Source organism: Drosophila mauritiana, chromosome X (assembly GCF_004382145.1).
Source record: "Drosophila mauritiana strain mau12 chromosome X, ASM438214v1, whole genome shotgun sequence".
NCBI lineage: Eukaryota > Metazoa > Arthropoda > Insecta > Diptera > Drosophilidae > Drosophila > Drosophila mauritiana.
The window spans coordinates 7,492,970-7,516,857 of record NC_046672.1 but is presented as its reverse complement, the minus strand read 5'-3'; the positions used below and the strand labels follow the sequence as shown (position 1 = coordinate 7,516,857).

Genomic DNA, 23,888 nt, shown 5'->3' with positions numbered 1-23,888 from the left:
GCAACAACGTTTATGTCGACGCCAAAGTCCATGTCTCGGCCCAATCCCCCCTGTAAACCCCACCATGACCTGCCTTCTATCTCCTGCATGACGGCTAAAACACTTATTTGGCTTAAGGCTAAAAACTCAAAGCCGAAAATAGCAATAACAACTTGAAGCAGCCAGAAGTAAAAGTCTGGAGGTTGAAAAACGTACAATAGTAAAAGCCACGAGCTTAATACACTCTATAAGATTAGGGCACCTTTTTGAATGGGTTTATTTACATCGAAAAATCGGAATTAAAGATTAATAGAGATCTTCCAATAGTACAAGAACAGAAGTTAATTCATAGAAACCCAATTATAAGATATATAAGTATCTATACGATTCAGCTTATCCTAGCCTATTTTAAGACACCCTTTTTGGTTGATTTGAAATCTGTGAAGATTTTTTGGGCCTATCATCTGTCAACAGCCTGCACAGTTGATACACAAGTAAGCACATAGGAGCCCTAACGAATCTCTTTGCCAGTTCTCAAATTTTTTTAACATGCATTTGTAATCAGCAGACGTAGATAGTACGGATGAGTAAAGTAAGTAGTACGCATGCTGCTCCCTGTGTGTGCTTAAAAAATTGCACAAAGTTTAAGCTTTGTATGCACGTGTGCATGGGCGGGGGGGAAAAGGGGTGCGGGGGTGGCGAGTCAGTCGTGGAACTGTTGCTGAAGTCACGTAATTCAAATAACTAAAGTTGGCGTAAATATGCCGAGCATACAACACACCCACTCGAATGGAGTTGAGTTACTGGCAAAAGACAATTGCTCACGCAATTACTTGTTGTTGTTGGCCTGGCTTAAAGTTCATTAATTTCTCTCACTCTGCTTGTAATTTGTTTTAAGCAAACAACTGACGAGAATGCTGCCGCCTCTCAACAGGGGTTACATTTGCATCAAGGACTTCCGGTTTGCGCACACAAGCCGAAATGCAATGGATACTGCATTTTCATTCAATTGTGGTTGAAATGAGCGTTTTGCTTTCAACGAAATCATATTGCTTCACTCGAGATCTTTGAAATACAATATACATGCATATTCTCTAAATTCTTTAAGGTTACTTACTATTGAATAAAGTAATATTTTAAAGCCATGATAGTTAATGATACCGTCTTGATTTAACTTTAAAATCTCCCCTTCAGCAGTCGTAAGCTTGGAAAATTGGGGATGAGCTGCTAATTACTCGCTAAGCTCCACTTTTTACCAGCTAGCGAAAAGGCGAATAAACACTTCAGCAGTGCAGCTTGGCCAGCACTTGGCTCGAGTCCTGCTCTCGAGGTCCTGCCTTATGAGCCATGTCGGGATTTGGCGCTGACGCTGGACGTCTGTTGCGTAATTAGTTACCAGATTTGTCTGCACAATTCGCTCGGCTACTTTATATGTTAATGAGTTTCTGCCGGCCCCACTTGGCCAAGTTCGCTCTTCTTTTGACACAAATTTCCTTTGTCTTGGCCATGAGTGGAGTCTGTGGTTTGCGACAATTGAATTGGAAAACAGCTTTCGCGGTTTACATAACGCGAGCACTGTTACAAAATGTAACCACACTAAGAGTTAATAATATATCCAAAAAAAATACTTATCTATCTTAAATATAAATATATCTTAAAAATTAAAAATAAACCAAAATGCTTATGAGCGTATTGTTCAATCTTTCACACATTTTTCCTATGTGTATGACCCCCAACATGGGAGGTTCTCTGGGGGAAAAGGAAACGCTGGAAATTTCACAAAATATGAAAGTCGCTGTCCTGCTTATCGTACAAATGGCATGGCCGGGAAAAGGCAAAGGGTTGTCATGGTGGGTACGGGGGTACGGGGGAATGATGTTGTGTCGGAGAGGGGAGGGAAATAGGGAAAGGGGTATGGGGGCACGGGGAAAAAGTCAGCTAAAGCGGCCGCTTTTTGCCAAAGTTCAAATTGCATTTGGCAAAAAGGAAGGAGACGGGCGAAAAGAAAATGTGCATAGCAAAAACCATTTTGATAGACAGCGGGGCAAGCAGGAAAAGCGGAAAAGCACCACATGTGTGTCGGTGTGTGTGTCGGTGTGAGTGTGGCAACATTTTCTTATCTAAACAATATTGCGACTACTGCACTTGCAAAGCGACAACAACAACCGAATCGCTTCCATGGCTGATTGAACAAAGTTTGTAAAGTTGTTGTCATAAATAGAGGGTATCAATGGGATGCACCGAAAACTGGAAATCAATAATTTAAAACAAGAGCAAGCAAGTCAAATAGCACCCATCCGCTTAACTCCTATTTAAGTACCAAATATTTTATTTTAGATATATTTAAAATTCATAGGTATTAAAAGTTCGCCACTTACACAGTTTTTCGCTAACTTTTTAAGTTTGGCGCTGCAAATGGGAAAATGACAACACAAAGTACTTGTTTCTGTTATTTTGTCAACAGCATGTGACGCCGATGACTCTGATCCGATTTTACTAGAAATTCTAAGCAAAAAGCTGGTCAAGTTTTGGAAAGAATCATGAAAGGTCACAAGAAATATACACAAATATCGAAAAACTATAAATGAATCCCATTTTAATATTATGGTTCACTGAAAGAGAATTAAATACATTCCAAACAATAAGTTTGCATAGACAAAAGCAAAAGCAATTTTTTAAATATTGAAACAAAAAACAGAAATATATCAATAACGCATTTATCTTTAAAATCAAATTATCTCATTAGCAACACATTAAGTTGTTATCTTATCTCATTGGACAAACTCCAGAACTTGACGTGGCCCATATGATTTCATGGTTACAACAGCAGACAACATAAAATGGGAATAAAACTAGAGCAGATTTATTTAAATTGTTTATTTTTTCTAAAACCTATTTTATCATCTGGTTTTCCTTTGTTGGTTTTATGGTTCTTGTTTCGGTACGGGTAAATTACAATTTAAATTAATTATTTCACATGTTTAACATATTGTTTGGGTTTTAATTATTTTTTAAGGAGCTTGATTTGTTTGGTTTTCTGTCCCCTCACAACATTTCGGCGCCGACTATATGAATTCCGCCAAATTCTTCCACGCCATAAGGTAATTAAGGTTGGTTTAACAAAGTTTTTGTTATTAAAACTAATTGTAAATTTATAAGTAATAAACTTAAAGCAGTTTGTTAAGAATTTGATAGCTTGTAACATACAATTCATACGCATTTATTATTTGTTGTCTCTGCTTGCTGCTGTTTTCTTTTTTTAATTATTTAATTCATTTTTGTATGTTTGGAGGAAATAGCTGGTTGTTCTAAATAAATGCGTACGTTTAGGAAGCAACTTAAAATGTACAGTGACAGTTTCTTGCTGTAGTTTTGGATGTGTGTGTGTGTGTGTATTCAGTGAAGAAATGTATACTAATTGTGGAATAGTTTTCATTCTTGTATTTTGAACTCCGCGTTTATGACTCTGTCAGTGGGTTAAATTGATCGAATAACAACGGACGACAAACAGTGGCACACTGGTACATAATGGATTAAAGAATAAAAGCCATTCCATAGGATCCCAGATCCCTGCTGGCCGCCTCTTTCGCAATGCAAGGCATTTTTTATACACACAAGCGACAGACAGATCATCATAAAAAAAGTTTGTTAGCAGATTTATATATCTCTTTGTTTGTTGTTCTTCTTCTTCTTGTTGTTAGCGGATGATGTGAAAAAGTTACAATGGATGGGTGTGTGCTTGGGGTCTGAGGCTGAAGTAGGATATGGCTGTCCAAAGATCCGGCTTAGCCGATCATCAGCCCGCAGCCGAGTCTAAAGTTGTTCTTCACGTGGTTCATGCGTCCGCTCAGGGCTAGTGTGAATGGCAATGGAGCCAGACGCTTCTCCAAAACTCCAAAGATTTGCCAGTTGGAATCAATTCCGCCTGAAAGAACAAAATGATGAGTTATTGGGTTCGAAGGGTTCACAAAGATATGGTCTACGAGTATGGCTATGGTTTAAATCAACAAGTATACCCCACTCACCTCTGAAGACGAGATTCGCTTTGGGCAGATCTATCTGATACGCTAGCGTGGCCACAGACTCCTGCATCCGCAGGCTGGTCTCCACCTCGGCACCGATCTGCAGCTGCTCGCTGGCCTTCTGGTAGTAGCACACGTGCAGACCGCTCTGCCCCAGGGTCCCCGACCACACCGAGTTTCCAGCCGTATAACGGCCCACGACGGACATAATAGCTATCTGACGGCCGGGGACATTCGGACCGAACTGGTAGGCCAGTTCCGAGCCCAGGGCAAGGTCTGGAGTGACTGACTGGAGATATTGGCCAACGACCACGCCGGAGTTGGTGAATATGCTGGGATTGGCCACCGTCAGCGAGAGGGTGTAATCATTACCGCGATAGTCGGTCGTCAGCTGTGTGGCCACCACCTTGGACTCCTGGATCTGTGGAATATAGAAAAGGATATAATAAGTAAAGCAAATATTTGGCTTGGACAAAGGTGATATACAAAGAATCAACAACAGAATCTTAGGTCTCACTAACTACTCTATTTTGAGCTCAATTGATGCCCAAACTTAACTAGCCTAATTCTAACTGGCACGGGAGGTACACGAGGCTCAATGGTCACTTCTGTGTATCGACATGCATGTTTAAGTGGATGCCATAGCAGTTCCGCAGCCTAATCCCGGCCAGAACTCACCTGCGAGGCGAATTTGCAGCGCAGACGGGCGGAGAACTGATGGATAACATTGGCGTTGAGGTTGCCCGCCGGATCGATGTCGCCCAGGAGCACGGGGAAAGCATCCGTGGGGCTGAACTGCTTGGTGCCCGCATAGGTTGCTCCGAAGCGATATCCACTGGGTACCACATTGCTCATGTTGATGGTGTGCGACACCTGGAAGTGGTTGCTCAGGCCCTTGTTCAGCATGATCTTGGCACCCTCGAAGGTGATGGCCTGGATATCTGTGGCGAGGAGTGAAAAGTGCGTTGATAACATATAATATATAATAACACCCCGTCCGATGCCAGCCCCCATTTATGCCCCATCTCGCTCCCACATGTTGTAGGTTATGTCATCATAGGTGCGGAGACCTTTTTGCGGGGTTTTTTTCGGCCGGACTGACTGATATTTACTGACTGAACATCACATACCTTTACACTTTTTGTGAAGCTCCTCAACGGTGCCGGGATTCTCCAGCGCTGCGTCCTTGGCGGCGGCAAGCGAGTCCGAGCCTTCGGCGGACGAAGAGGATTCGGTCAGTGAGCCGGAATTAGAGGGCACGGGAGTCGGTTCCTGGAGGCCGAGGCCCAGATTTGAGGCGCCACTGCCTGGGGCGCCGGAGGAAGCCGCTAGCACGTTGCCCATTTCGAATGTCCCGATGTAATCTATGTAATTTCAAAGCCAACACGTTTCGATATCGGACTTCTATATCGGAGGTTATTATGTCTCGGCCAGTGTTACCAGGTGGTAAGATACTCTTTGCCCTGCCGAAAAGATGTCAGTATGATGTATGCCTAAAAAAGACCACAACGTTGCGGAAAAAGTTCATCTGGGAACACTGTAACATGCGCGAGCAAATTTGAAAAACATTTTTATAACTTCTTTACATTACATTATTAAATTTGCACCACTAAGAAACAAGTAATGAATAAAGAATTAAAGAAATTACCTGTAGTTGCCAGACCGTGTAAAACAACAATAGAACAATGTCGCTGCTGTTTTGAGTTATCTATGACTAAACTATGCGAAAAATGGAATAAAATAAATATAGGACAGATATGTAAACAGCCGCCAAATATGCCGCGAATGCTTTTATTGTAAAATTGTAAATTTTGGAAACCGTCCACAGTTACGAACGAATGTGTATCACACAGGTTACTTTTTTGACAATTGATTCCAGACTCCTTTGATTAAACAAAGCGGAGGAATGTGCTTAAAAACCCAAAACTAAAACACAATTAAGATTCACCCTTTCAACGACTTATAAAAGAGCATTATCTCTAAACCGATTAGATTAGACAAAAACAAAGCCCAAGCCAACCCTTGATTAACCAAATGCATGCCGTCCGTATTAATAAAAACGTTTATATTTCAAGTTTTAAGTATATGTATAGCTTTTCCGTTCGTATTTGTGTATGTGGAGTTATGTGTTGTATGAGTTAGGAGCGCAGAATTTCGGCTACGTATATCTCGTGTGACTGGTTATCAATAATAAGGGCGAAATAAACTTAATTTGGAAAGAGGGGGACAAACTCATTCTTCACTAATTACCGTGAGTCACCTAACTAAATATTAACTTAAAAGCGAAACTACATGTATTTCGAAAAAAAAACGCATTGTACAAATATACGTAACTGTTTTGGTTTTTCAGCTAAACTAGACGATTAAACAAGAATAAAGAGTCAACAAATTGGTGTTTAGGGGGGAAGAGGGTGCTGGTGGGTCATACGATACAAATCAATGTACACAAACAGGATTGAAAATAATAGACAATGAGGTCGGGGTGAATCAACAACATGATGACTTTTCCGGCTCTGCTACGACGAGATTAAAGTCCAGACTATTGGGTCGCGAGAAACCAGACTTAATGCCATCCCATCCATCCTCCGCTTTATATTCGCCGGATCGAATGCGAGCGTACACCTCCTGGGTGACCATGCGAAAGGCCTCCTCCACATTGGCGCCAGATCGGGCCGATGTCTCAACGAAATGCAGACCGTGCTGTTTGGCAAACTTTTGTGCCTCCTCCGTGGTCACCTCCCGGTGTCCGCCCGCATTGATGAGGTCCAGTTTGCAGCCGACCAATGCGAAAACGGGGCGGTGGGGCTCAATGTGACGCTGTGCCTCCATCATCCATAGCGGTATGTGCTCGAAGCTGGCGTGGTTCGATATGTCGTAGACCAGCAGCACGCCCACCGAGTTCCGGTAGTAGGACTTGGTGATCGAACGGAAGCGCTCCTGCCCAGCAGTGTCCCACAGCTGGAGCTTGATCTGTGTGCCGTCCTTCATTTCGATGAGGCGGGCGAAGAAGTCGACGCCAACTGTGGGATCGGATAGCTGCAAGATGTAAATAATGTGTTATTTATGATTAGGTGCGTTCTTGGAAGGCAGTAAAAAGAGACGCAGCTTAGAGCTGGTAATGCTTTTGAGAACACTTTTGTTTATACACAAACAAATAGAACCAATTGATATGTGATTTAATTCTATGGAAAGATTTGATTCATGATATCTCTACGTATTTAAATTTTCCGCGCAGTTATTTGAGTATCCCTGGTTCTTTTTTGGACTTGTGTGTTGTTTTTGTTGCCTGCATTATCAGGCGAGCACACAAACATGCACACCAGCACACACACACACTGACAAGGTGACTAAGACAGCATCTTTTAAAATCCACTTCCTTTGTCTATTATTTGTTGTTGCTCGCCCATTGCAATCACTTAATTATGTAATGAACGCATTAACTGCATCACACGAAGATCGCACAGTGGGCCAAGCGCCCAAGTACAGTGGCCAAAATCGTTGAACATACGCACCTCGGCGAATTTGCCGTCTGTGAAGAATTTGAGCAGCGAACTCTTGCCCACGGTGCTGTCGCCGATTAAAATCAGTCGAAATTGATACTCGAAAATGGGTTCCACCATTCCGAAGCCGAATTCGAAGGATTTGTCTCTTGGAATTGAGTCCGCAGCAAAAAATCTGCCTTCCCTTTGTAACGCTTGATACGCAAATCGTTGATTCCCTTCTACGGCTCGTTTTTCTTCCTATTTCCTGGAGTTTTACTGCAAATCGAAACTTTCTGTTCTTCGCACGGTTCTGGCTTTGCAATACGATATTTTCGGCTGTCGCTGGTGGTTGTCAAATTATAAATATTCGAGAATTCAAATTCCCTTGAATATTGTTTTGTTTTGTGTTTTTTTTTCTCATATGCGTGCGCGTGTGTGTGATAATGGCAGTGTTGCCGGACCAACAAAAGCAATCGATAGTAGCCACAATGAAAATATTTCATTACAATTATTAAACAGTTATAAATTAAATTATTTAAACAAAAATAGTGACCTCACATAAATTTTGCAGTTTGTAGATTTTTTTACGGTCTAGAGGTATATTTCGGCGGTACACAAAAGCTAGCTAGATTTGGCTTGAAAACGGTAACCGGCTAATGGCAACACCACCAGTCTGGCCCGCCGCGCAATAGAGATGGTCAAAGAACGCGGTCTCGCGTGACACGATGAATGCATACAAATGTATTTAGTTTAAATTGTTCTTATAAAATATAACAAAAAAATAAAATAATCTTTCATATTAAACTAATAAATTTAGAATAATTGCTCAAAAAGATTTTACTTTGTACAGTGCTTTGACATATAAATTTAAACGTGCGTGTTGATTTTCGTTCTAGGTTGTCTCGTGCAGAGAAAAACCCATCGCTAGTACGCACTGTATTTTCTTTTTACGTTTGTTTTCCGTGAACACTGTCCAGTTCGTATTTCACAGCACACAAATGTACAAACAACCCGCCGGCCAATCAAAAGCAGCAGCGGAAAATAAAATCCCTTTCTCAGCAGCCGGCAACCGGAGTCGGTGAATCAGCCGGAGGCTCCGGGATACGGAATCCACCACGTTCTCCTCCATCTTCTTTGCCTACTCCTCCCCCGATTCGGTTACGGAACCAATATCATTACCGTTAATTATAGCCACAGCGGGGCGAGAGCATATACAAAATCTCCATATAGATGTTCAAGTTCGTGCTGAACGACGCCGCCTGCTACGTGCGATCCAATGTGCGGGAGTTCAGTTTGAATGCACTGCGCCTGCTGCCGCAACTGCCTCAATTGAGTCCATACGATGTAAGATCCGGGATTCCTGGCAAGTGCCTTAGATCTAGTTACCCTGGCGGGGACCGTTAGCATATAGTTGGGCATGGTTCGTAACATGTAATCAGTTTGTAAGATCTTCAATTGAAAGCAATTCATTACCTATCAATTTTTTTGGATTTATCTTATAGAAGTTACTTTTAGAAACCAGCTCTCATCATTGAATCTTTAAACAGTTTAAAAATGTAACTATAAAGCCTAATAGTAATAACTATAACTATAATAACTATTACAACTGTCTGAAGATCCAATAACTACTTTCAAGGGCTTTCAAGAAAGTCCCGAGTATTTTATAAACAAAGTGAACGACGTCGACCCGACTGCATTCGATTTTCCATATTCATATTTCAACTGCAGCCACCATTTATAGACCCGTTACTGAGCAGGTAATTTCATTGGAGCGAGTGCACTGGACAAGAGTCCATACCAAGCGTCTTAAGAACAGAGTTTTTAGGAACCGAATAAGAATTAACTGATTGTTAACTATTACCATGGGAGCCTTTGTAATTCCCACAAAAAGAGTAAGAGCCTTTATTAATTTAAACTTTTTCACAGGTTAACCTTGTTCTGAGGGAGAACGAGTTCGTTTACAACTTCCCCGTGGATGGAGTCATCCGCAGCTATGAATCAAATCAGCTGGGATCCAACTGGCCCTGCGAGGATTCCCGCACGGAGGCCAGCTTGCTGCACCGCAACGGCTTCATTTGTGGCATTTTCGACGGGCATGCGGGAGCAGCATGTGGCCAAGTGGTGTCCAAGCGACTGCTTCGCTATGTTTCGGCGGCCACGCTGCCGCGCCAGGTGCTCCGGGAGCAGATGATGCAGGGTGCCGACAGCCAGTCGTTCCTCAAGTGCCACAATGACAACGTGGACTTTGTCAGCATGATCAAGCCCATCTACGAGGCCAGTTTCCTAAAGTACGTCAATCAATTGTTAGAGACACCGCAGCGGGATGTGTCCAGTGAACTGGTGAACGCCTTCCTCCAGCTGGATGAAGAGATCTCGCAGGAGGCTTTGGCCAGCAACGATGTGCGCACCATGAACGTGGCCCTTTCTGGTGGGTGATGTATCCATTTATTTATGTATATAAGTTGCCACCCGTTTCATACTTGCCACTTTCTAAACTTTGCATGTGTTTTATTTTCCAGGAGCCGTTGCCTGTTTGGTTCACATTGAGGGACTGCAGATGCACGTGGCCAGCACGGGTGATTGTGGCGCAGTGTTGGGCGTTCTCGATCCCGAGACTCAGCAGTGGCAGCCAAAGAAGCTCAACATCGAGCACAATGCTGACAATATGTCCGAGGTGCGTCGCATTCTGGCCGAGCATCCCAAGGAGGAGCATGAGACGGTGATCCGAAACGGCAGGCTGCTGAGCCAGCTGGCGCCGTTGCGTGCCTTTGGGGACTTTCGCTACAAGTGGTCCCAGGAAATAATGCAGCAGAAGGTGCTGCCGATGTTCGGCGTTCAGGCAATGGCCCCGAATTACTATACGCCACCGTACCTAACCGCCCGCCCCGATGTCCAGCAGCACGAATTGGGGCCCAACGACAAGTTTCTAGTCATCGCCAGCGACGGCCTGTGGGATTTCCTTTCGCCCAGCGAGGTGGTCAGCTTGGTGGGGGAGCACATCAACTCCAAAAAGATCCTCGAACCGATGCGCCTGCCGGAAGGCGAAACAACGCTGCAGGAAATCTCCCAGCAGCTGGCCGAGAGAAAGTCAGTTATCCTTTAAATGTATGCTGGTTATTTATTATTTTTTTTTATTACCTTGCAGGGCTGGCCTCACTCGCAAGCCCGTGGACCAGAACGCGGCCACGCATCTCATCCGGCATGCTTTGGGCGGCACCGACTATGGGATCGAGCACTCCAAGATCTCGTACTATTTGACGCTGCCCAGGGACGTGGTGCGTCTATATCGCGACGACATCACAATCACTGTCATCTACTTTAACTCGGAGCACATTGCCAAGCTGCACAGCGATGTGGATGAAACGGAGGTCACTGCGCCGGTAGCATGATCTCTGCGAGAGTGCATATGTGTATATTTAACGAGCTAACCTTCAGCCGAACTATCCTAAGTGTTGCGTTTAAGTTTGTTTCATCCGCCATCGGACCTCGGACGACTGCTCCGCCAAATAAATCGCACGCGGAAAGCGAAAAATCACATATGCAAATTGTCTTGTTATTTATGAAAAGCGATGATGATCGGTCGTCTCATTTGTTAATAAAATAAAAATGACATACTGAAATCCCAGCAAATATGCACATATATATCAAGGGTTATAAGCAATCAAGAAGGTTTCTTCATATATTTATTCTCAAATAGTTCGTGATTTTGTAAAGTAGATACTATTTTCTTTTAAAGCAATTACTTATATTAATTTTTGCTGTTTAAAATTTAAAATCAATTCGTAATGTATATAATCTAATTCAATTTAAAACTTCTTATTCTATAATTTACGCCAATTTTCTTGTTTTAAATTTAGTTCGGTCTATAAAAAGGGGGGGTTCAGGATAATCCTAAGACTTAGGTATAGATCTTCTGTTGCAACCAAGCTAATCAACTTCAAGAATTTTAAGTTGTGTAGTTTTTGAGAATCGATTTATTTTCTTTTATTTCCAATTACAATTGATTGTAACGCTGGCTAATATATATGTATATATATATTTTTAATCGAATGGATGGTGTAGAGGGGTGAAGGATACAGGGATCCGAGGTTTCGTGGGTGGAGGATAAAGCTAATTGAAGAACGCGAAATTCACGAACTTGCAAACTGGTAAACGGTACGAATCCTAATCCTATACATGGAAAAAACTAGGCAACTACTCAGGGATCGTGTTGTTTGTTTTCTGGGGAACAGAACTAAATACAGGTGCCCCTAATCCTTGCTATCCTGTTCGGCCGCTTCCTGTCGGCTGACACAGTTGAGGAACTCCATCTGAATGTGCGTAATCTGTGTCTTGCTGAAGCACTGCATCTTCTTCTTGAGAAAGTCGAAGAACAGATCGAGCTCATCACGCTTGGCCAGTGCTTGGGCCACTTGTTGCTGCTGATGCTGTTCATCCTCCTTGATGAGATTGTTAGAGCTGCTGGCCGCCGCACTAACGGCCAATGGCTGGCCAGATCCGCAGTTCAAGGAGGGCATCTGAATGATCGTGGCCGTCGGCGTGGATGTAAAGGATGTGGTGTTGCACAAAGCCGCTGCTGGCGTGGTGCTCACGGTGGTCGCATTCAGAGAAATGGCCGGCGTGCTGGAAATGGTCACACTGGTACTGGTCGCCTCGGTCACATCCACCAGGGAAATTTGCTGAGTTGACACCGAGGAATCATGACGATTGTTTAATCCACCGCCCCCAACCGCAGGAGACGTGGTGGTGACCAGCGTGAGATTCTTTAGCTTGCCATCGGTTACCACAGTCCCACCGGTCAGGACACTATTTGAGCCATTGCCCGATCCACCGCTGGCCGTGAACTGATGCTGGCTGGAGCGAACTGTCTGTGGCTCAATGTCCGATATACAAAATTCGTGGGCATCGATGTAGTGGAAACCCTTGCCGTGTGTAACATCGCTACCGCCGTCCACGGCGTCACCCACACCCATTTCGCAATCCACATGGGCACCGCTGGCCTCCTCGTACAGGCACACCTCTTCGTAGTCCACCTCGGCGCCGGTTGCCCCGTCCTCGTCCAGTTCGTGCTTCACAATATCCAGCTGACCGTCGTGGTCGACCACATCATCTTCGTCATCGACATCATCGACCACATCGTCATCGTGGGCAATCTGGGAGAGCTCAATGCTGGAGATGCTGCCGTCGTGCTGCGACTGATGATGATGGTGGTGGTGGTGGTGGTGCGGCTGGTGGTGATGCTCCTGCTGGTGATGGCCATGATGGTGATGGTGGTGCTGCGATACAGTGTCATCCGAGACGCCCTCCTCGTAGGCGGTCAGGATAAAGGTCTCCGCCTCATCGCTGACCAGGGTGATCTGTGAGGTGCCGTGATGTGAGGAAAGTGTGGCGGTATCGTGATCCGACTGCCCGTCATCGTCCATAACCTCGTCGTCGTCGTCGACCACATGCTGTTTCAAATGCAGCATAGCTCCAATGGGCAATGTTGTACTATTCGCGCCTCCAACGCCTACACCGGCTCCGCCAATACCACTCGTCTCGTAGCTGATCTGTGTGTTCCGGTGCGATTTCAGCTTCGGCTGGTACACCTTCGAAAGGAAGTCCAGCTCCTTGGCGTAGCGCCACTTGGATAGCCGCCCTTCGATGTACTTGGGCGTGCGCAGACGGTACTGGTGGAATGTGTCCCGCAGGTTCTTCCACTTACGACGCACCTCCTGCACCGAGTACTTGTCTGGAAAGAAAGAGGTAGTAGAATTTTGAGAGGGGTTTCAAAGTAATCGTATTCTTTTCCAGATAATTAATACAAGCTAGAACCTCTCTAAAGGCATCACATTTATGAAAATGTTTCTCGGTAACGATGAAACTATGAGCTGTGTTATAGTAGCCGGCGCCAGAACTCTAGCCTATCAATACAAAGGCAAAATTTAAAACCATTTAAAACCAACTCTAGCGGCAGGTCATATTAATTCTGGAAGAAGCTTCATAGTCGGACAAGGAGCAGGCTAAGAAATTCCCGCCATGACTAGCACTCACTTCCTATCTGCTGGGCCACCTCCTGCCATCCGCTGAGGACATCTGAGCGGCGTCGCTGGTTCGGCTGCAGTTTGTAGTTGTAGAGAACCGGATTCTGGCGCACCAGGTTGATCAGCGTAAGGATGTCGTCCGTGGGCGCGTTGTCCTTGTGGTAGCGCTTGCGCTCTTGTGTCGACGAGGACATGTTGCTTCTGCTTCTGTGGGTTTCCACTGTTGTGCTCTCCCAAATCCTGATGATCCTTATCCCGATACCAATACTGCTCCTCACATTCAAGTGTTTTGTTTTTGTTTACCCACGAAAAGAGAGGCTTTCGTTCTCGTCGAGATGCACGCACAAATACACGCACACTTGAACGGAGCCAAACACCAGCTTATGTGGGTGTAGGAACACGCACGCACACACTCTCGCACACTCGATGCAAAGGATAGCGATTGTGTGCAGCAGGATCTCCTTTGTAGTCGCTATGGGGCGCGAATCTCGACAAGAATCGAGACGCCTTGTCCTTGGCGTTCAGCTCCAATTGTGCGAATTTGACTGCACTTGATGCTCTTGCTTTGCTTTTGGCTGTTTTTGCTGTTGCTTATTTCGCGTTAGGGATGACACTTCGCGGAATTGGCGTTCTCTTTCGCCGTCACTGAAAAGTAATAGACCTTTTCCGTGTATATATAATTCTCAATTAAAAGTTTCGTTCTGATCCAATTTAGTCGTACGGGAATGATATTCAAAGACAAACTGAAAAACGTTTAGTTTTTATTTTGCGAGTTCAGTTTTTCTACCAACATTATTAGAAATAGTACTTATTATTGTATTTGTGGCCCATATAATTTTTTTTTATTATCATTATTATTTTTTGTACTATTTACCAATAAGAACAATACAAAAAAATAAAATAAATTGGCCAAATAATATTAATAGCTATATAATAAATATATAAAGTTGGCTATTACTAGCCGTGCTGCTACGTTCCCTATCGATAACACTGCACATGTGCAAGCCTGCGCTTATTTTTTTCTCTCCTCGCTAGTAATAAAAAACAACACAATTGTGTAGCTTCGTGTCTTGTTTTGTTCAATTTGCCGACGAATTGCATGATAATGAGCACACCGGCGAAAAATAATAATGGAACTGGACTGGAGGACGTGAATATTCCGGGACAGGCCTATCTGCGCGAGGCCCTGACCTCCTGCACCGATCCCTTGAAGGCCATCGAGAGTTTTCAGGTTTGTTTACGTTGCACCGCAAAATGGGCGCCAAAAGTTAGGTGGGCTTATTCATCCAAATACCTCCTGCCTTTTTAGCTTGAGAATGGTGTATTGCTGCCTTCACTGCGCCCCATGTTGCCTTTACTCGATTTGCACGGCGTGCGTCGGCTGGACTTCCATACCTCGCTTATGGAGGAGCTGCGCGACAAGCTGATAGCTCACATCAACGAGATGGGCCAAAAGGAGTCACGGGAGCGGGACAAGAAACTCAAGGAGCTGCTCGTTAAGAGCTTCCCCGTCGTTCGGGTGAAGTCGCTGCGTCCCGTGGTCATGGCCATATTGAGGAATACCCAGCACATCGATGACAAGTACCTCAAAATCCTTGTGAGGGATCGCGAACTGTATGCGGACACGGATACGGAAGTTAAGCGGCAGATATGGCGTGATAATCAATCGTTGTTTGGTGACGAGGTGTCGCCTCTGCTCTCACAATATATTCGCGAGAAGGAGCACATCCTGTTCGATCACACCAACCTGAACAATTTGTTCTTCCACCCAACGCCCAAGGTGCGAAGGCAGGGAGAAGTGGTCCAAAAGTTGGCCAACATGATTGGCACTAGTGTCAAGCTGTACGATATGGTGCTGCAGTTCCTGCGCACTCTATTCCTGCGCACCCGCAATGTCCACTATTGCACGCTCCGTGCAGAGCTATTGATGGCCTTACACGATCTCGAGGTGCAGGAGATCATCTCGATAGATCCCTGTCACAAGTTCACCTGGTGCCTGGACGCCTGCATAAGGGAGAAGAATGTGGACATTAAACGTTCACGGGAGCTCCAGGGATTTCTTGACAACATCAAACGCGGCCAGGAGCAGGTTCTGGGCGATCTGTCCATGACTTTGTGCGATCCGTATGCCATCAACTTCCTGGCTACGTCGGCCATCAAGATATTGCATCACTTGATCAACAACGAGGGCATGCCGCGTGACAATCAGATACTCATCCTGCTGCTGAGAATGTTGGCCTTGGGCTTGAGTGCCTGGGTAATGATCGATTCGCAAGACTTTAAGGAGCCCAAACTAGACTGCCAGGTGGTCACCAAGTTTTTGCCCGCCCTCATGTCGTTAATGGTTGACGACCAGTGCCGCAGTTTGCACGCCAAACTACCGCCGGACGAGCGTGAATCGGCTCTGACCACCATAGAGCATTCGGGACCGGCACCGGATGCCGTGGAGGCGTACATTCAAGAGAGTTCCGTGGCCAGCATATTGGCCATGTACTATACGCTGCACACGGCGCGCCTGAAGGATCGCGTGGGCGTGTTGCGCGTCCTGGCCATTCTGTCCGCCTGCAAGGATGACCGCGCGTATGAGGATCCCTTCCTGCACTCTTTGGTTAGCATTTATATCTGCTTTTTTAATATTTACTTTTATGACTCAATTGCTTACCTCTACAGATTGCCCTGCTCATCCCCATGAGCGAGGAGTTTGCCACGGAAGACTTCTGCACCACGCTCTTCGACGAGTTCATCTTTGCCGGACTGACGCGCGAGAATGTGACCTCTCGTCACATGTTGAAACTGTTGTGGTATGTGCACAATAAGCTGCCCGCCGGTCGTTTGGCCACATTGATGAAGGCCATGCAGCCGACGACGGCCCATAACGAGCACATCCACAAGTTGTACGAAATCCTGCAGGAGAGGATCGGCACCGGGGCGGCGGAGACGCCGATCATTGAGGCGCCGCCCATGGAGTTTGATTCGCCGCTGAAGAGTGTGCCAACGCCAGGACCGCACTATAATGTCCAATAGCTAGAGGCACCGGCAGTCGCACCACCTGCGGCTGTCGTCGGATGATGACGGTTATTTGTGATGATGATGTTAATGATGATGATGCTCGGAGGCCATGTATGTGGCTACCTCATATACTTCTCTGAAGCAGCGGACGGGATGGCAATCCCCACTTAGCATGCATGCGCAAATCATAATTCTACTATTTAGACTAAACATAAAGCACTGCGACCGAGCAATCGGATATAGTTTACATATTTACAAATGTATGGCTTTGTTGGCAGGCAACAATCGGTTGTCGCTGGCTATTATATATATTATATATTACTGTTACATTAGTGTAACGATCGATTCTAGTACACAATATAGAGTACAAATCTAAGGCAATGTCTTTTAGTTTCAGGGTTTTTGAAAGATATAGTGGTTCCCGGTACCAGTTTTTGTAATCACATACTCAAATCAGTGCAATTTTTACTCAATTTTAATGATTTGCATAACTGGCGTTTCTTATGGACATGGAGAATTGAAAGATCCTAATAAATTTCGGTATAAAAGTTTTTTAACGCTTATAGCTTAGGGAAATACACACAAATGAGGTGGTTTATAAGGGATAGGAGTCTTTCGTCTCATGTCTGATCTATTTTGGAACTGGAAACTGGAGCTGATCCCGCTACGGAAGCGGCAGGAGATGTGGAAGCAGCCCCACCGGACGTGGACGCTGGCGAAACTTCCACGGGAGAGGTATCCAACGGAGGTAGTGAAGATGAGGCCGACAAAATTTCATCATCTATGCAAACGGTGGGCGAGTCTAGAGTTTGAATCTCTGGCGAGAGACTAGGAGCAGGCTGTGGCACAGACAGCGATGACGTGGATGATGACGATGATGATGATCCGGAACCGGAAGTGGAGGAGGATGAACCGGATGAAGAAAGTGAGCTGCTGGCAGTGGTAGTTGTTGTAGTGCTTGAGCCCGTTGTCACAGCCATTCGTGATCCTGCTACACCGGCAGCAGCTGCTGCTGTTGCACCATCCTTTTCTGTGACCTCCTCACCGGTTGCCTCCCCTGACCTTGGCGATGAACCCGCTGAAGAGGCAGCTTTAGGCTGTGGCGGAGCTGGTGTGGCAAAGATATCCTTCTGCCTCTCAGATTTACACTCCTTTAGCAGCTCCGTGTACTCCAAGTGCAGACGATTCCATTCGGAATGTGGCTTGAGCGTATCCAGAACACACTGCATTAACTCCAACTTTGGCACGAACTAGAAAGAGATGAAAGTAGAGATCTTATAAACAACACAATCACATATGGTATGTGTCGACTTCGTTCACCTGTGATATTCCCGGCTCCGGCATGCTGAGCAGATCGTCCAGGAACACACGCATGCGCTTTTCGGAGCCGTGGGTGGCCAGCTGGAAGGTGAGCATCTTGTGCCAGTGCTGCAGTTCATCCAGCGACTGGAGGGCCTCGCACAACTTGATCTGGTTTTCGATGAACCTGATTTTTGCGCACTGCTGCCAGCTTTCCGAATGTCTCCTAAAAGGTATAGTTTATTGCGTTTAGAGTCATATATTGGAATAGGTATGAATAGTTTTCACTTACAACTCCATGCTACCAGTGAAACTAAAGTAATTCTGACTGCTGGCCTGCATGCTGAGCAGCGGAAACTTATGTTGCATTTGGTCCATGTCCCTAGGCAGTGTGCCCCTGATTCCATGGTACATGATCGCATCCTTGGTGGCCAGCACCAGCCACGATTGCAGGCTCGTCGAGTAGGAGTACGAGTTGCCGCTGGGGAAACCAATCAAGGGCATCCCCTGATTCGTTATCGAGAACTGTGCGGCCGTGCCATGCTTATTTATCAGCTCAAGGCAGCCGGCGGCCAGGCTGATGACCTTTTTGGCAATATCCCATATACGCAGCAATCCGCACTCGGTCAGCACACCAACCAAACTGTTATCCGGACTCTGGAATAAATAGCAATTAATATAAATAGCTTAAAACTCCAATTATCGCGACTGGATTTTGGGGGTTTCTCAAAATAAAAAAAAGGCAGGCTCTAATGCAAAATCGAGTCGTGATATGGCTGCTTTATATAAGTGCTAGTTATCCGGACTCACAAAGGCGCAATGCACTGCGGAACTGGTCAGCGAGATGGCGGGAAAGACTGGACAGCCCGTCTCCATGGAAATTAGTCGCATGCTCCCATCCAGAGAGCACAGCATGGCGTATTTTCCACACAGATTCAGATTGACCAGCGGAGATCCAACATAGAATTCCCAAAGCATTTCCTTGGAATCCGATGCGGTGACCTTGGCCAGCATACCGTGTTGTGTCTTTAGGTGGCCGTTCGAGACATGCAGACGATAGTCCAGAGCGGCCTTCACAAACTCACTCTTTCCGGTGGCCGTGACATTGAGATTGCTGGGACTACTGGTGCTACTTTGGTGCTCCTCCAGCCGTGGAGTCCGCAACATTTCATTGCTCTGGCCGGGGTCAAAAGGCAGTGATTGACGGCGCTGGCTGGCGGGTTGGGTTTTCAATCTGGAATCCAGGCGACCCAGATCGATTTTGCTAACCAAAGGCTCCAGCGGCATCAGGGGCGTGGCAGCGCTCTCCGTTGGAGGAGCAGCCGAGACCGCTCCGACCGCCGCCGAGCAAGAAGTTAAAGCTGTTGTGGCCGATCCACTACTGGACACAATGTTCATGTTCAGCGATGTGGGTCCGTCTTCGTGGAGAGGTATAAACATGGGAGTGATTCTACGTTTGCCATCCTTCGTCCTCGTTTCCGTTTGTTTGCTTATGGGTCGCTGGTTGGCCTCACTATTGTTATTGAGTGGAAATTTTGTGGGCTTGTCGCCTTCAGGCAGCAGCAATCTCTGCGGATGCTCCAAGAGTGGGGCATGCTTTCCCAGACCATTTACATAGTTCTTACCATACATCTTCCGTATAATGGCATTCTGTTCTTCTTCGGAAATGGCCTTACCCAGTTCCTCTTCGGTGAACTTCAGGCAAGCTATGCTGCCATCCACACTGCAGGCCATTAGCAGGCATTCCTGGGGGCCCCACGTCAAATCGAGAATGCTTGCATTGAACAGTTCATGGATGACAACCATGGGACGCTGCAGGGCGGTCATCCAAACGGATAGTGAACGATCACGAGAGCCCACAGCCAGACAGCAGTATTGCAACGGTTTGCTGGGACTGCCATCGTTTTCCTGGCGACTCAAGATAGAATTGTGAAACCTAACACACGTCACCGCCTTGCGATGACCCACGAAATCCTTGTCGCACTTCCAGCCCTCGCGCTCAATTATCTGAGCGGTGGGTCCGCCGCCATTCATGGCATGTGCAGAGACCAGATACTGGCCATCCGGTGACCAGGACAATCTCAAGATATGCGTTGTACCGCCGCACTCCTCGAACGGTTCGGTTATCGTGTGCGATAGGCTCCAGTTCGTGGTGTTCCAGATCTTGATGCTCCGGTCATCTGATTGCGAGGCCAAAAAGCGACCCAACGGATCCCAGGAGACGCCCTTAACCAGACCCGTGTGTCCTTTTAGGGTGGCCACCGAATGTGGAAATGCCTGGGCATCCCAGATAATCACCGTGTTGTCAATGCTGCAGCTGGCCAAATAGACATCGTTGGGTGACCACGCCAAATCGAGGACATCGCCATCATGACCACGCAGTGTGTAGAAGCATTTCCACGATTCGTGATTCTTTTGCATGCCGCCGGTACCGAAAACTCCACTCGAGCCGGCAGATTTGCGCCAGATCATAATGAGCTTATCGTCGGATCCCGATGCCAGGTTCTGACCATTCTGCGACCAGCGGACGCAGTTGACACAGGCCAAATGCTGGTCCATTTGGCACAACATCTTCGGAACATTCGCATCGAATTCCGCCTTGTCGGAGAGCACCGGCAGCAGATTCCAGATGACCACTCGTCCGCAATCGCTGCCCTGCCCTCCAGTCGCGAATTTCGTGCAATCCTTGTGGATATCCACCGAGAATATCTGTTTGTCTGCCGGCAAAAACATGGAGTTGGATTATTTTTCAATCAAATTTGGAGCCACCAATTGGAAAACCCGGCTTTTGCGGATTTTCCGCATCGTCCAAACTTACCATCGTGATGCACCCAGGCCGGCTTAAGGAGCCGCATTTACGATTTACTTATAGGTATTATCTTTTCAGTGCAATTAAGTTAGGATAATGTTAAGATTATTTTACGACTAATGTTGTTGATAAACTACCGCTATATCGGTATCGATAACGATGCCCATCATCGCTTATCATCGATAAGCGCTATTATCGTTGCCGACCTATATATTTCGATAAAGAGATCGAATGGGCACACTGTCAAAGGCGCGAAATTTTCAAAAATACTGAAATAGTAAATTTAATGCTTTAAGTAATAACTACTTCGCAAATCTTTAAAAAATGTTAGCGATCCCACATATAACAAATGAAACAAATGCAAAGCTTAAAAGAACACATATGTTTCTTACTGTAACTTTATTAATTTCAATTCTACATCATTCATATAAGAATAGAACTTCGCTTTTTTATTCTTTTCATTGTTATGACTGTGAAAACAATCACAATTTATTTTTCGATAATAGCTCCTCCCTTTTAAGGAACCTCTCACGCTATAGGAGCCACTTTTTCTAGTTTATTTTTTCATAACTACTGGGTGGGTGGAGTGAAACTAACGAAAGGAAACGAACAACGGCAAAAACGCCGAAAGTTTTCCCAAGCGCTTAACTGCCATTGGTCTCCTTCTATTCCGTGGGCGTGGCTGGGGACAATGGATTGGGGGTTGAGTTGTGGGTAGTATCAAATGAATCAAAACAAGACTAATATTTTGAGAAGACGAGCGCCAAGTTTATCCAGCGATTTAGCTAGAAAATTGCTTTCGCAAAATGTACCCATTTGCTTAATTTGCATGCGTGGAAATTGTCGTTCAAAATATGTTGTTTGCCCAGTTGTTTGTTTGCCTTGTCAGTTGTGGGGGTGTGTGGGTTTTTCCCCATTTTCCACTCGTCTCATTCATCCAATGCAAATCTCAAGCCTCCAATTGACTGACAATCCGAACTGTCTCAATAAAGTGAAAAGCGAAATAAAAGCAGTGCCAACTCACTTTACCTGGGACAATTTGCAATCCAACGCATCTGTCGCCGGCAACATGTGGCGTCAATGATGTTCCTCTAACGGTCTTCCCCTTTCCCTGAGTTTTTCCACAGAATTTCCCACCCATTTCTGAATGCCACTTGACAATTGTCAACAAAGCGCACGTAAAGCGATTACAGTCTGCGTGAGTGCAGGGACATGGAAATGGAAATGGGTGTGCGGCAATGGATCCTGCTCCTGGGATTCCTGCTCCATGGATATCTTTTGTGATATACTGTGTGTATCTGACGGATATTTGCCAAATCCGACGCCAGCGGCACTTAAGCTGCTCAAGATTGTTCGCATTGTCAGGATTGCAAGCTGGGTTTTCACGGAGGGCAGAGAAAATGCAGATATACTTACATATGGATGTGGTGACGTGCTAATAGAGTTATAATGGCAATAAACAAATGTGTGAAATATATAAAAAATTAAAATAAATATTTAATATTTACAAGGCGTTTTTCATAAAATAAATTCAAAATCGTTTTAAAAGACACCCCCCACCAAACAGGAAATAAAATTTTAATTTAATTAATGCAAAAGTCCAACGAAAAAAGTTTTAAATATCCCGCCCACTAATTCATTAGCCGCTGCCCCCAAAAGCATATTTTTCCCGGTTTTGTGCCAAAAAGGAAAAGAAATTCTGTTTTTGGGCCTGAGCCCAAAATCAAACCCACAAAAAGCTCTCGCGCGTTTGCCTTGATTGTCCTTGATGGATGGATGAAATGGATGGATGATGGACGTTCCACCAACCGCTGGAACCACTCATAACGGAGAATGGAGGGTGGTAATGCGGCGCTAAAAGCAAATGACAATCAGCGGAGGGAGCGGCAAACATTTAACAAAAAGACAAGAAACAAAGTTTAAAATCTAAAAAATTGAAACGGGCTAAAGGGGTGGGGGGTGGAGGGTCTAAGAACGGTGGTACATTGCAATTTACATGCAAACAAACAAATAAGCCCAGCCAGCCCAGAAAACCACCCACCACCACTCAACGTATGGCCTTCCCTTTCGCACCGCTTTGTTTGCTTTCACCACCCAACCACCTCAAACCTTCTGTCTGTCTCTCCGTCTGTATATGTGCGTGTGTACGTGTATGTTCGCTCAACATTTCAATCAACGCCCGAGTGAAATGTGAAAAAAATCATAATAAAAGCAAGGATAATATGGCAAGCGAGTGGTTTGGCGGGTGGGTGGGGCTCGTTGGAAGTGGTGCCGCCGCCCAAGCGGAAATGGATGCGCATCACAAAAGTGGCACAAATTGTGTGGCATGTGTGAGACGTTGCATGCGGCTATAAAAGAGAGGAAGATATAGTATCGTTAAATTGTTAAAAGCACGCAACATGTCCCTTAAATAGAACTATAAATATAATTTTAAATATAATTTATGTAGGAATCAGCATCACTTCAAACTGACATCAATCAACACAATATCGAAATGCAACTCTGCATTTCCAACAAACTATGATCTATTTAAATCTACATCTGTTACAAGACTTATGACACTATTAAGATTACCTTGATCAGGCTTTTCATTTTCTGATATGCTGAACTTTTCAAAAATTCCACATCTTTTGACCGCCCAAACTTGCAACTTATTCGAGGGGATTCCCCACTGCAACAGCCGCTGTTACACGCTGTAAAACCAGGTCCCTTTTCCGAACGGATTGCCATAACAACCGTTAACCGAGATGTATTTAAAATCTCGAGCAGAGTCGAGTCCAACCAAAAATTAAAAAAAAAAATGTGGAAGGGAAATGCGACGACCAGAACCAAATCCAAAGTGTAAACATTCACAGCCTCCGTTGGGTGAGGGAAAAATGGATTTGCCGTGGGTTTTTGGTGGGTGGTGGCGGGGAATGCTAGACAATGCCGAATGCCAAACGCCCACACCCAAGCTCCCTGGACAGAAACAGCTTCCTTCCGTGCTGACGTTTGATGTGCAGCCATGGAAGCTTTTCTTTTTTTTTTTGTAATACTGCGAGTGGGTGGCAAACACGCAACCGACGTGTGGCAACAGCTAACAACTACTGCAAAAAAGGACGAGCCAAAAAATGCGGTATTTATTTCAAACAAGCCCAGCAAACTGCAAAAAAAGCAACACGAGTTTTCCAACGCTATTGCTCTGGATTCAGATTCCATTGCCGATGGCAAGTTGCAAAGATGCACGGCCAAAAAAAGCTATAGCAACTGTTAAATGTTTAACCAA

General features: G+C 45.4%; 6 protein-coding genes across 6 annotated transcripts; 2 read left to right on the top strand and 4 right to left on the bottom strand.

The window, feature by feature from the left end:
* Window positions 1-3,404: 3,404 nt before the first annotated feature.
* Window positions 3,405-5,466, bottom strand: LOC117148905 (mitochondrial import receptor subunit TOM40 homolog 1). Its single transcript, XM_033316613.1, has 4 exons — window positions 5,132-5,466; window positions 4,680-4,942; window positions 4,005-4,422; window positions 3,405-3,904 (listed from the first exon to the last, which is right to left on the bottom strand). The coding sequence occupies exons 1-4, from the start codon at window positions 5,343-5,345 to the stop codon at window positions 3,765-3,767; spliced, it is 1,035 nt and encodes a 344-aa protein (XP_033172504.1). The 5' UTR covers window positions 5,346-5,466; the 3' UTR covers window positions 3,405-3,764.
* Window positions 5,467-6,045: 579 nt separating this feature from the next.
* Window positions 6,046-7,926, bottom strand: LOC117148906 (ras-related protein Rab-39B). The gene is made up of 2 exons (XM_033316614.1): window positions 7,514-7,926; window positions 6,046-7,037 (listed from the first exon to the last, which is right to left on the bottom strand). Exons 1-2 carry the CDS (start codon window positions 7,619-7,621, stop codon window positions 6,489-6,491), a joined length of 657 nt encoding a protein of 218 aa, XP_033172505.1. The 5' UTR covers window positions 7,622-7,926; the 3' UTR covers window positions 6,046-6,488.
* A 456-nt stretch (window positions 7,927-8,382) lies between these two features.
* On the top strand, window positions 8,383-11,022 carry LOC117148904 (pyruvate dehydrogenase [acetyl-transferring]-phosphatase 1, mitochondrial). Its single transcript, XM_033316611.1, has 4 exons — window positions 8,383-8,827; window positions 9,410-9,911; window positions 10,003-10,570; window positions 10,629-11,022. Exons 1-4 carry the CDS (start codon window positions 8,714-8,716, stop codon window positions 10,870-10,872), a joined length of 1,428 nt encoding a protein of 475 aa, XP_033172502.1. The 5' UTR covers window positions 8,383-8,713; the 3' UTR covers window positions 10,873-11,022.
* A 417-nt stretch (window positions 11,023-11,439) lies between these two features.
* LOC117148903 (lateral signaling target protein 2 homolog) lies at window positions 11,440-14,132 on the bottom strand. The gene is made up of 2 exons (XM_033316610.1): window positions 13,517-14,132; window positions 11,440-13,214 (listed from the first exon to the last, which is right to left on the bottom strand). The coding sequence occupies exons 1-2, from the start codon at window positions 13,698-13,700 to the stop codon at window positions 11,734-11,736; spliced, it is 1,665 nt and encodes a 554-aa protein (XP_033172501.1). The 5' UTR covers window positions 13,701-14,132; the 3' UTR covers window positions 11,440-11,733.
* Window positions 14,133-14,534: 402 nt separating this feature from the next.
* On the top strand, window positions 14,535-16,891 carry LOC117146942 (negative elongation factor B). The gene is made up of 3 exons (XM_033313592.1): window positions 14,535-14,737; window positions 14,816-16,114; window positions 16,177-16,891. The coding sequence occupies exons 1-3, from the start codon at window positions 14,606-14,608 to the stop codon at window positions 16,528-16,530; spliced, it is 1,785 nt and encodes a 594-aa protein (XP_033169483.1). The 5' UTR covers window positions 14,535-14,605; the 3' UTR covers window positions 16,531-16,891.
* An 81-nt stretch (window positions 16,892-16,972) lies between these two features.
* LOC117146941 (protein HIRA homolog) lies at window positions 16,973-20,773 on the bottom strand. The gene is made up of 5 exons (XM_033313591.1): window positions 20,633-20,773; window positions 18,625-20,531; window positions 18,107-18,471; window positions 17,836-18,040; window positions 16,973-17,765 (listed from the first exon to the last, which is right to left on the bottom strand). Exons 1-5 carry the CDS (start codon window positions 20,667-20,669, stop codon window positions 17,136-17,138), a joined length of 3,144 nt encoding a protein of 1,047 aa, XP_033169482.1. The 5' UTR covers window positions 20,670-20,773; the 3' UTR covers window positions 16,973-17,135.
* Between the last annotated feature and the right edge of the window lie 3,115 nt (window positions 20,774-23,888).